The 12321-nt window shown below is 47.9% G+C and overlaps 3 protein-coding genes across 3 annotated transcripts; all 3 read right to left on the reverse strand.

The window, feature by feature from the left end:
• Positions 1 to 1154: 1154 nt before the first annotated feature.
• On the reverse strand, positions 1155 to 2287 carry BO88DRAFT_421036 (uncharacterized protein; the record flags this gene model as incomplete). The annotated part of the gene is made up of 2 exons (XM_025708481.1): positions 1155 to 1652; positions 1718 to 2287. The coding sequence occupies 2 exons, from the start codon at positions 2285 to 2287 to the stop codon at positions 1155 to 1157; spliced, it is 1068 nt and encodes a 355-aa protein (XP_025568448.1).
• Positions 2288 to 2395: 108 nt separating this feature from the next.
• BO88DRAFT_18892 (uncharacterized protein) lies at positions 2396 to 3194 on the reverse strand. Its single transcript, XM_025701804.1, has one exon. It carries the CDS (start codon positions 2942 to 2944, stop codon positions 2531 to 2533), a length of 414 nt encoding a protein of 137 aa, XP_025568449.1. The 5' UTR covers positions 2945 to 3194; the 3' UTR covers positions 2396 to 2530.
• A 1186-nt stretch (positions 3195 to 4380) lies between these two features.
• On the reverse strand, positions 4381 to 4972 carry BO88DRAFT_18838 (uncharacterized protein). The gene has a single exon (XM_025701799.1). It carries the CDS (start codon positions 4758 to 4760, stop codon positions 4419 to 4421), a length of 342 nt encoding a protein of 113 aa, XP_025568450.1. The 5' UTR covers positions 4761 to 4972; the 3' UTR covers positions 4381 to 4418.
• Positions 4973 to 12321: the final 7349 nt, after the last annotated feature.

The following is a 12321-nucleotide window of genomic DNA, read 5'->3' on the forward strand; positions in this document are numbered from 1 at the left end:
TTAGCCCATGTACTATATTCCCAAATCTACCAAGAAAAAAAAAAAAAAAAAAAGAAAGAAAGAAAATATTGTCAGAGAAACCTCGGTACTACTACTACTACTACTACTACTACTAGTACGTACATAGTACTCCACACTAATAATCCATGACAGGTATATCTGTCTAGTATGTATGTAAGCATTTAGAGCTATTTTCTATCTCCATACCTTATTTATCCTCTAGCAATAGACACCCTACCATCATCTCTGGGACTAATATAACCTTATCTCTCTCTCTCGGTACTCTACACTTACTAGTTACTTACTATACTCCGGCTGTTATGCAGGTTGCCTGCTTGCCTGCCGTTCTTCCTTCCGGGATTCTTCTCCCGAGCACAACTAACTAACTTGTATGAATATTACGTAGTCAAGGTGATACAAGTGAACGAATGTCGATCTGATCTATCAGATTTATTTAGTTTTTTTTCAAAGCGGGGCGGGGTAAGTAACTTTCGCTTTTTTCCTACTTTGATCCCTTCCTTTCTTTTCCCTTGTTGCATTTGGCACTCGTCCGATTCCCCATCTACTCTGTGTTTGGTATGGATGTGCGGTGAGGTAGGATGATCTGCTTCTACTCCATAATTGATCGGGTACTAACTGACTTGATGGACTAGTCGAAGTTATGTGGGGAAGAAGGACGAGAGGAAAACGAAGAAAACAACAAGACGTGGGTATCAATTCTCACTCGGTACGGTATGAGTACATGAAAAGGGAAATAAAAGAAAAAAATGAAAACATCAAAGTGAGCTCTTCTCACCGGAAGACCGCTTTGATCCAACTCAACTCCTAGAATCCCTTCCTTCGCTTTCAGAATCTCATAATAGCCCCTCTCTAGGATGGCCCGTGAGTCATGGGTGATAAGGATGATAAACTCCCCGCGCCGGCGACCAATTTCCAAACTCCGGAGGGAATCCTCAAATCAGTCATATGACTGAAGACAAGAAAAAAATAAATAAGAAATAAGAAGGGGATAAAATCGAAAAGAAAACAGAAGATGGCGCCTCAAGAAGATCATTCCACATATCCCAAACGTTGGTATCATGCCGGCATCAAACAACGGGATTGACTTAATCAAAGCAAATTGCATATCCACAAGGGTGGTTCACACCGATACGCTAAGCGAGTGGCTTACGGGCTTTGCCAAGCCAAATCTGCCACCATCGGCAGACCCCGAGAACGGCTGCTCGGCCATCGTCTTTGCGCTCTGTGCCATCTGGATTGCCTAGAACCATGGCGAAGATCCAAAAAAATGCTGCAATCCAGGCCAAGAGAGTTATGGCGATGGATAGGAACGGCGATAGCAGGAGGACGGTGAGCAGGCCTCCGATTGAATACGAGTCGATGGATTCTGCCACATAGGATCCCTCCGGGTCATATATCGGCTGGGTGGATGATGATCTCGAAGATGATGGTCGCAAGCAGACCAGTCGTTCATGAATATGCAACTGGGGTACCAGCAGACCGCACAATTGTGCCCGGAAGGACGTCGCCCGAAAGTAGGGTATGCAGGAACAGATGCGAAGCGGTGAGACAAGGAGGACGAAGAGCACGCCGAAGATGGTATACAACGATGCGCAGAAGGAGAATACGGGAACGGGGATGGAGAGTCGAAACTAATATCCAGTGCGGTTAGCTACGGGCCGAAATAACTAGTTATTCGGAAATAGACAAAGCTCACCAGCATCAACAGCGCATCCGGCTCTTCCTCCGGGGCTATGTCATCGTCATGAATCGCTCGTTTATGTACGCGAGATGCGCCATTGGGGTGATTGTCTCCCGACATATATGACGAATGATCGGTCCAACTCCCACGAACGCGCCCTTCTTTGCGCCCGACTTCGCTTGCACCTGAAGCCCGAGATAATACGGAGCCGTTCTCGTGATAAGGCGAGGCAACCGACGCCTCTGGAGGCACCGAAGCCTGCCCCAAGTCCGGATATAGATGTTCCCCAGTCTGTGGGGTTTGATGTGATAGGCTATGCTGTCGTCGAGAATGCCGTTGAGGCTGCGGATATTCAGGGTGTGAGATGTGATGGGAGTCGTCAAGATAGTGAAATTCCGATGGAGAGGAGTCAACCTCTGAATGATAGTGGTGAGGTGATGGCGACGAGTGCGACGGCAGATGGTGTGGGGGAGGATGTGCAGCAGCAGCAGGCACAGTGGGTGTTGGGTTCGGAAAATAAGCTGTCACGAGGTGACTATCATCTTGACGGTGGGTAGCAGGCTGGGACATTTCCGGCTGCTCCATTACGGGCGGAGTAGAGGAAGGAGGGGGGTAATAGGTAGGCACCGAGAGGGAGAGTAGAGAGGGGAGTCGGTGGAGCAATCAAGGGCGCGACAGGAAATGCTACCCCCTTGAGAAATGCCGCAGGAGCAACACAAGGTGGTACCAGAGAGTACACACGCACAGAGATACTGTGTGAACTGTGAAGAGAGCAGCTGCAGGGATGAAGTTCACCGCATGGCTCTAGGTGCAAGGGGCATAACGATCTCAAGGCATGTACCGGAGCTTATAGCTTATCGGTCCTGACGGGACTAGGGGGGAGGGATGGAGAGATCCAGAGCAAGGCGGAGAATTGAGAGGGGGAAGAGGATTGAAGCGCAGGAAGAGGGGAGGGAGGAGAGGAGGAGGAGGGGGGGAGGAGAGGAATGGAGGACAGGAGCGGAAGGGCAGGTAGGGTGACTTATAAGAAGAATGCCATGGACGACTTTTTTTTTCCCTTTCATTACCCTTCCCAAGACAGAAAGAGACAGAGCGGAACGTCCAAGAACAGGACCAAGAGACCGGTTGGTCTTGTCTTGTCCCAGGACAACTGCAGCGGAAGGGAAGGGGGGGGGATAGAGTAGTTCTGGTTCTGGTCTGCTTTTTCGCCGCCAAGACGCCCAGCTGCCGAGCCCTTGGCATGGGCAACGTCAAGAGAGTGTCACGGCCAACACCATGGCGTGCGAGGTCCCAAGGATTTCTCGAAGGTTGAAAGGGGGAGATTTTCTCCCCCCTCGGGTTCGGAAGGAGAGCGGAGGGAAGGAATGGGATGTTAGGCTGAGGAGCTTGAGAAGTGAAAAGGAGCTACCGGAAGGGACGAGTAGCGGGGGGGGGGAGAGAGAGGGATCGGGGGTCGGGGATAAAGTTGAAGATAACCACTTATTAAAGTGAAAGGGAAAAGAAATGAAGGGAGGAAAAAGAGGACAGACACACCACCACTGGCTGACGAGTTAAGAGAAATTGTTTTCCTCTCCCTCAGCTCCACCTCTCTTTCTACTTACTTACTATGTCCATCTTTCATCTCAATCTCCTCCTCCCGGTGGGAAGGAGGAAGAGAGTATTTCCCTGCCTCGTCTTCGTCTGGAATTTCAAGCCCCGTCACCTCCCCATCTGCAGTGTTTGGGCGTGTCGCAGGAGCAATGTTACCGTATCTGTACCGCGTGCCAAGATGCCAAGTCCCTGCGGGGATTTTGGTGGACGAGAAACGATCCTTGATTGGCTGGTGGCATTTCGAGCGTGTCTGTGATCCGCATTCGGAGGTTGGCTGGTCGGCTTGGCGGTATTACGGCCAGATCACATCTAGCATAGCGCTGACCGCAGCCAATACCGCAAATCACTAATAATACATCTTGCATTAATCGAGGTGTTTCTTGTCCGTCCCGGTTACAGGTTCCCGATCTACTATTCACCCATTGCAACGCCATGCCCTCTTTTAGCAAATTCACCCGAGTCCATCCACTAGAGGAGCATACAAATGCTATTATGTTGGACTGAATGAAACCCAAGATATGCTATTTTTCCTCGAGTCGAGTAGTATGACGATGACCAAACATTATTTATCTCGATGACCAGGGCTGGCTCTGAACCTCGGAAACGCAGCTTGGCCCTTCTTCCTCTCCTCCAAATACACACAATCTTCTCCCCCAACAAGTGGCGCCCAGCCCAGCCCAGCCCCGCCGGGTATCTATTTATCTAGCATGCTCCTGCTTGGAAGAGCCGTATACCCGGCTTGGGTGGTGTTTCTGCTTCGTGTCCAGCTGGTCGATCCTATCAATAAATTAGGTAACCCGATGTCCCGTGGCGGTCTCCAAAGTCTTGTCCTTCTCCTTCAACATGCCGTGCTACTTTATCAACCAACGAATGGGTAACCCATCGTTGATCCCAAACATACCTACTCGGCCAGTCTCACTGCCAAACCACTTGTTTCGAATCAATCGACCGGGCTTAGCGACCCTTCTGTATGCCCAATCATCCCCCCTCTCTTGCCGAGAGATAGATTACGACTGCCCATATGCCGGGCCATGTGCCCTTCTGACTTAGCCGACATGAACGACTGAAACTGGCTTTCCCAGCTTTCCTAGCTTTCCCTCCGCATCAGATCGGACTTCTGTGCGTATCATTGCGTGGCATGGCTTGAAGGCCCATGTTCAATAAATTTGCTCGTGATCAGCCTCCTTCTGGCCGACTTTCCAGACCGTTTTCTCCCGTTGGTCCCCATCCCCTCTCCCGCCAGATCCAGACTGTTCTTGGCTGCCACGCCCAGAACTTCGGATGTGGAAACTCTCCTGCGCCTGTACCTCTTGGCCAGGGACATAGGGCCGATCCCGCACTGTAGACATGGCTTCCATGCAAGTTTCACAGAACCATATTGGCTGTTCCCCTGTGGAACGATGTCCGGGATGCTACAAGGTACAGGGTAGCACTGTGCATATACCTCCCCCATTTCCCTCGGGAACATCCCCTCAATTCCAACACTCCCGACGCCTAAATGCCATGTGAACTGCTGGTCCTTGACCTTCTTCTCCTCGGGTGCACAAATGCCCAGTCACACTCTGCTTGTACCACGCTAGGCTGTACGAAATTCTCGATACGTGGATGCCTTGCCGTTGTGGCTTGCCAACGTTGGCCGCAGGATCTCAGTGGCGTGCAAGCCGCTGATGGTGGCGGCTTGAGATATTGTATATGGCACCAACAGAAGAGTACAGATCATAAGTATCGCGATTATCATGATTTCGTTTTTGAATGCTGACTCAAGATTTGATTGAGGCATATATACATACAAGTCTTCTCGCTTGTCAGAAATGGCTGGCGCGATGAGTCAAACTCGTCGATCTGATAGCTTTGATCTGTCTGACACGATCCTTTCCCCTCAGTTTCTATCGCATGTGCTCCTTGAGAGACGAACACCTACTCCTTGAATCATCAATTGAAGGCGTCTCACATCGGAGCGACCGCATTGAGGACTGTCTCTGGGACTGCCAAGTCTTGTGCGGAGTTCTAGAGAAATCCACCAGATTGTCAGAGTCCTTCAAGGAATCTGTTCCAAGCCTTCGAACAACGACACGGATTACTCAGAACGCCTGTACTGCCCATCTTTTTTTTTGTCAGTCATAAATCCACGCAATCGACAATTTCAAATGACCCCCACCTGCAAGGAGTTGATGAAAGTGCCTAGATAACATCAACTTTCATCTCCCCCCTGCGTCCCATTGGAGGGTGTCACAGCAGACACTAGTCAGATCAACAAGTAACATAGCCCCATGGTCGGCAGAATATGTTGCTGTGGCTGGCCATTTCTGGGTGTCTTTTGCTTTTTTCTTTCGCCCCATCAGCTGCATATCAAGTCATGGTCAGGATCTCCTGTAACTTGCTAACTCACCAATATTCCTCCGGACGCTTGTTGTTTCACCGGGAATAATCAGGTGAGATCCCCGGTTCAGGCCCGGAAACGATGCCCGCCTTATACACCGTAGATGGTGTGTTACTAGTGCGGCCAAGGATCTTTGGGTTCTTCTAGAAGCGAACCATGTCACATTTACATGTGTCTGAAGAATGCCTTTGTCACTTACTTACCCGACTAGATATCTAACTTTTAACCGTCGATTGGCTAACTAGCTGTGCTACTTTGGGACTTACAACTGTAGCATAGTGACATTTCACATGAAGAGCTCTACTTACTATGATGCTACTGTTTACGTTGGAGAAAACACGGCGTAGTGACATTAAGAACAGGTTGGCTACAGTAGCTTTGAACTTGTAACCTGCAACGATACATGATCATCCAGACTCATGAGTCCCTGGTACAATATATCTCTTAGTGGTAATCGTGACTAGATACTAGAAACATCTAACATGAACCTAGTGATAACCAAGCAACCCAATGTAATATGTTGAATCGGTGTCCATCTTCTACTACATAAGTATATCACTATGTATACTTATCACATCGAAAACCAACAATTATCATATCAACCATCGTACCATACATCTATATCTAGTTACAACCCTTCACCAACTCATCGATCCATCCCTACTTCTCACATACACACCCACCCACCTACCCACACATACATACATACATATACAAAGAAACCCACATAAGAAATGACCATGACCTCATCCCTCCCCGTCCCTTACAGCTACATCATGCTGCTCCCGTTTCAAGTCCAGACCCAGTCCACACATACGAATTTTGAAGTAGCAGCACCAGGACCATCTACGTGGTAACTAGTAGTTCGTCACGGATAAGGTTACTACTTCACTGCATCTACTCACCTCCTACTTGCTGTACATACCATTCCTGTTACAAAAGCTGCCTAACTACCTACCTACCTTACTTAACTAGGTAACTAAGTAAGTATGTAAGTAACTTGTAAGCGCAGCTGATCTCTGATCAGATCAGATCAGATCGCATCACATCGCATAGCTTCTCAGCTGATGTGATCGTTGATCGTCGATGGAATTCAGGTTTGGATTCGGGCTACTCTTTCCGCCCCCTTTCTACACACACACACACTGTGCATAGCACATATAGTGCAGAAATAAATAATGATCAATGAGACCGGAGAGAAAAGAAACAAGTTTATATTTGTGTGTAATCCTCTGTTCTGTTCCTTTCTATTTATTCTCTCATTTATTCATTCATTCATTCAATTCACAACTAAAATTGAAAACATTACATGGAGATCATCTAGAACCACCATTACCTAGACATTAGACATATTATTAGTGGCTCGGGAAATTTAACCCCTTAAAACTGACTCAACATAGAACATACAAACTTCCTTCCCATTGTTCTAGACTTCATACGGTAGTAGCGTTCCAAGGAAAGAAAATCAATAAACAGTTAGTTAGTAGATAGATGGGGATCCATAGTCCACATTTTTCTGTCCGAGTAAAAAAGGCCCCGCTAGACTGTGGATAGTGTCTACTTACTAAGTATGGATGGAGTAGGGAGAAAAAAAAAGATGAAAAACCTTATTATTTCTTCAAAACTTAATGCTTGTGGGTGTGTGTATGATTTTATCTACCCGAAGATGAAGAAGAAAATGAAGATGATGATGAATAGGGTCATTATTAGGTCAGCGTGTCTAGTTCTAACCATCTATTAACTAAGTTCATAGTAAGTAGGTTAGTACCGTACAAAATATTTGGATTGAAGATTTCTGGGTCCCGAGCTGGCTCCAGAAATGTAAATTGTGATAATGGTGGTGGTGGTGATGATGATGAGACAGAGTAGGGGGCCAAGTTGCATTTATGGTGCGTTCCGCTTGCAGGACAGGACTAGACTTTACCCTTACCCTATATACCTAATTGGTACTAGTACAATAGGGTAAGTTAACTCAGCAAGCGTAAGGCACCAAGGCATAAAATACCAACACCACATCAGGCATGCTGGCTGACCGACCGTCGTCGTCGCCGTCACCGGAAGCCGGGCCATGCCGAAGGTGACATTTTCGGTTGGTCGGCTAGACCCAAAACGTGTGGTCTGTGCCTGAGGGGTAGATGCTACCATCCCCTTAGTAAGTAGATTACTAGTAATTAGTTAACTAGTACGTAGATTGGAAGGCTCCAACCTTGGATAGTTACTTATTTTGGGGGCTGAATCAACTTACTAAATATTACCATTCTCATTACTAGAATTGTTGCTGTTCTTATGGTTGGTTCAAGGGAAGGGGGAAATAAAACCCAAGGTTTCGTTCAAGTCGTACAGTGATTAGGTTTATCTTCCTGGAAGCATCTCGATGAGATGTGATGTGGATGTGATGACAGATGGATATAGTGGGAGGAATATATTGACCGATGATGATGATGACCTGTCGATTTTTCTTTTTTATTCCATTTGAATTTATTTTCTCAATGCGGATGTATACAACACATGTGGTCTACCTGCTTCTTGCTTTTGCTTGGTACATGGGCCGGCCAGTGGGCTGGGAACTTGTGAGACACACTGACAGATAGGTGAATAGACGGACTGACCCGGCAGGAGGGAGAAAAACCAAGAGTTGTGATCCCTACCTAGCTAGCTAGCTATCTGCCTACATACTTAGGTACATAAGTACATACATAGAAGGATTGTGTGAAAGCGGCGGCGGCAGCTACTAAAGAGTGGATCGCATGATGTCGTGTAACGTTGGCAGAACGGGGAAAAGAGAAGGGAACTAAGGGAAGGGAAGGGGGAGAAAGAGACGGAGAAGAGAGAGGGGCGAGGCGCGCGCGCGCGGCCTCGGGGGGTAAGAAAAGAGACGAGACTCATGGGAATCCATAACAACCCAGTTAGTTCTTTCTGGCGGTTAGCAGTCAGTAACTAGTAGTAGGTAAGTAAGTAGGTTGCCTGCCCTGTCACGTCCGTTTTTAATATCGAAGAAATATAAAATATTTATTTTGATTTTCCTTTTTCGATTTTATCCTATTTTCCCTGCGCCAATTTCAGGAATTCTTATAACCTTGTACACTTATCTCATAGTTTTATATTTTCTTTTTCCCCCCGATTTTCCTGCTTTTCTTTTTCGTCCCTAGCGCTGGCTGGGTCCCTGTGCGCGCAAACTGGCGCAGCAGCAGGCATACCTGCATAAACCATCGGCAGTCATCAGATCAGCCTGTCAAAAGGCGTCGTACAGGTGGAACGAAATATGTACGGAGTATGTCGGGGGTGAGCGTGTCTGCTGTGTGTGTCGTGGAATCTGGAAAGTTAATTTTTTTTTTTTTTTTCTTTTTCTTTGCAACATGTATCTACCTAGCTTGCAGTTTCTAGATTCCTTGACCTACATACAAGAATATCCATGCGGGCGTCGGTGTGTCTTGTCTTGTCTGCCTGCCTACTTATCTATCTACTTACCTGTCCGCTTGTTCGGGTTGTATGTTGCATATGGGGGTCCTCCCACTCTCCGGTAAAAAGTTGCTTCGTAAGTAAGCGCCGTGCGTGCATGGGTGATGATGATAAGCTGCAAGTAACTATGTAGCTAATAAAAACAGGGATTAATTTAATCGATGGGGACAATGGATAGTTAGATTAATCAATCCCTGTTGCCCAGGAAGTGGTGTTGGTGCTAGTATGGTGCTGGGATATAGTACAATTGTAATATGAAGAAGGTGAATGGAAGGGAGAAACGAAGCTCCCTATCTATTATCTATCTATCTACTAGCGTGAGCGATTAGCCTGACTTATGTGCATGCATATTTGGACTCCTTTGCTGTACTTAAAGCAGGCAGGCAAGTAAGCAAGCAAGCACTGCGTTAGACAAGAATAGAACAAACCGATGTACTCCGTCGAAAGGGTTGAGTTGCTCACCCCCTTGCGATACAAATCTGCCCGAGTAACCCACATACCGACCACATTGTCAATGCATTGTTTGTGCTCCTGCTATCGTGTTTCAGGTACATTGCTGGGCGGCATTCATCACCGTATGCCGGTTGCGAAGAATGGGTGGATAACTGGGTGGGTGGCAGCTCCGGTCGGCCGGGTTTGCGATCTGGTATGTAAGATGGAGAGAATCCGTGCCTTGCCTTTGCCTCCACTGGGCTGAAGTGACTGTCACTCATCTCTTTGCTAGACAGGGGGTGGTCGTGGTGGTACTACTAGATACTAGGGGGGTTATAGTATGGGGTAAAAATGCCCCTATATTACTTGCTTGTTGGTATTTTTTTTTTTTTTTTTGATTCCCTTTTCACATTCGGACTCCATCCATATTCTGGTTTTGTGGGGGTGTATGAACATATAGTAAACTTGATTGTTGTCGATGCTGGCCAAGTCCGACCTTTGGTAGCGACTTGATTTGGAAGAGGGCACTCGGATCCGACACGAGAATAGGGGCCCGAAGCTGCTCATCATGAATCACTCTTTTCCTGAATAGTGAAAGTCGCACCTTATTATCCACCCGTCGCTAGAAGCTCCCACTGTGCCCATTTTTAGTTAGTCGCTCGGCATTGGGACCCTGATATGGCAAAGCTGCAAAAAGGTCCCAAAGGGGGGAGTGTAGCCTTCCGAAGAATCAATGCAAATGACAGTGTTGGGAGGGAGAGTGTGTTAGCCTGTTAGGTGGCTTCTTGTTATTTTCGTAGTCCCGTGCGGTTGCTAGTTAGTGCGGAAGAAGGGGGGAGGAAAGAGCGATGAATTGGGAGGGCGAAAAGGGTAGGAGAGAGGGAAAAGAGCGAAAAGGGAAGTACTGTGAAAAAAGGAAAGAAAAGAAAATGTGGGAGGGAAAAAAGGACACAAAGGATCGGCCCACCCAGGTGATGTATCAAGATCATCGACACCAACAGAAGAGCCGACGGATCAGCATCGGGAACGGCCCACTCAAAGGAATCCGTTAAGAATCTGTGGCTGGTGGCTGGTGCCGGTAGGTGGCATTTCCCATGCGTGGGATCTGGCCTAGCGTGCTTAGATAAGCCTGCCGCTGCGGCAGTCCCGCGGCTGAAGCCTCTGAACGAGCCATGACGGAAGGGGCAAAAACTGAGGAAAAAGCAACTTGCCCTCCCGATTCGCTACCCTGCTCTAGCAAATACTAAGTTTAAGCGTCACTACTTCTTCCCACAAAACCCCGATTAACAATGAAGTTCCAGAGAAACTTAAAAATTTCCCTTTGTTAGAACTATTTGGTACCTTTCCCTCCCCAAAATGTGGGCAGTCGAGGCGCCTGCAGACCGCTGAGCATAGTCGGGAAGATGCAGGATTGGCTGGGTGCACTGACACCTGGTCACTCTGATTTAGCGCATAAAGGGATCACTGTGATGGAAGGAAGGGGAGGGGGGAGAATTCGGGTCTGGGTCATTAATTGGTTGACAGACCCGGCTGTCGTTGCTGGGTGCCGCCGGCAAGACCATGGGGCCGAGCATTGGGAGCGTGGACTCATCATTACAGTAGAGGGGGTCTCCTACTCCATCTGTACGCAAGTGCATGTATTGTCCGGCACCGAGGGAGGGCACAGTAAGCAAGCCGTTTCTGGGTGAGCCATTGGGAGAGAGAGCGAGACAGACAGAGAGGGGGGGCGACTGCAACATTTGGACTTTGCAGGTGGTCCGAGTGTGGAGTACGCCTCATGCCTGACTAGGCTGCCGGGAGCTTAGGTGGTTGAGCTTATGGCCATACACCAGTCAGGTAGCGCAGCATGTCGGTTGAGGGCCCCACAGCCGCAGTCAGGAATTATTGGCGGCCCTCCGTACATATGGCACTAATTTATTAAATAATAAAATAAATAAAATAAAAATGGGCACGGGGAAGAGAGGTCAGTCCGGGTGGGTCTGGGTTCCATGGCCCACCTGCAGGCCCCCATCGGCGAGTCACAACCGGGGGTTCGTGCTAGACTTACCACACCCCCCCTCCCTCCTCCCTCTCCATCCCATCCCTGGAGGTGCCTTCCTGGCTCCGGCGCTTGCATCCTCGTCAAACACTGCCCTGTTTCGGGGCGGTTCGACTCCATACCCACTAAACCTTTCGCTGAACCCGTCCCACCAGAAGTGTGGCCCCCCTCCTCTCCCTCCATTTTATCCACTCTAGTCAATTTGAGGCTACTGCTCATAGTCGCTCATTTTTATTTTTCTCCCCTTCTTCTTTTATTTTTATTCATGTCATTTCCTAAATTATTTTTTCCCTTTTCTCTCAAATTTGCTTTTAACTTAACTCGTAACCATCACATCCGCCCCACCTGCCAGCATGACGCTAAACCCTTGTCCACAGCACAATCACACTGCCATATTCCCCCTCATTAAAGAGAGAGAGAGAGAGAAGCTGGGTTTAGCAAGAAGCGACAAAAAAAAAGGCAAGGAATCAGTGAAGTACAATCTGAGGAAGTTCCCGTGACCTTACACGCATAGAATACAGGCGGGTGTTATGGGATACATTTTCATGTCGCTTGTATGCGTATAAATAAATCTCATCGTTAGTCTTCTTTCTCGACTTCTTTCTCGCTCTCTTCCGCCTTTGACAAGGCGATCGCTTCATATCAGAGTATCGTACATGAGTCCACTTGAGTAGAGGGTTAAACTTGGAATGATAGGCGATATCGTCAAAGAGCATAGCA

This window comes from Aspergillus vadensis (genome assembly GCF_003184925.1).
Source record: "Aspergillus vadensis CBS 113365 unplaced genomic scaffold BO88scaffold_1, whole genome shotgun sequence".
Lineage (NCBI taxonomy): Eukaryota > Fungi > Ascomycota > Eurotiomycetes > Eurotiales > Aspergillaceae > Aspergillus > Aspergillus vadensis.

Excerpts from the sequence above, each read along its gene's own strand:
- BO88DRAFT_18838 (XM_025701799.1), bottom strand. The coding sequence starts at position 4,760 with ATGTTCCCGAGGGAAATGGGGGAGGTATATGCACAGTGCTACCCTGTA.
- BO88DRAFT_18892 (XM_025701804.1), bottom strand. The coding sequence starts at position 2,944 with ATGCCAAGGGCTCGGCAGCTGGGCGTCTTGGCGGCGAAAAAGCAGACC.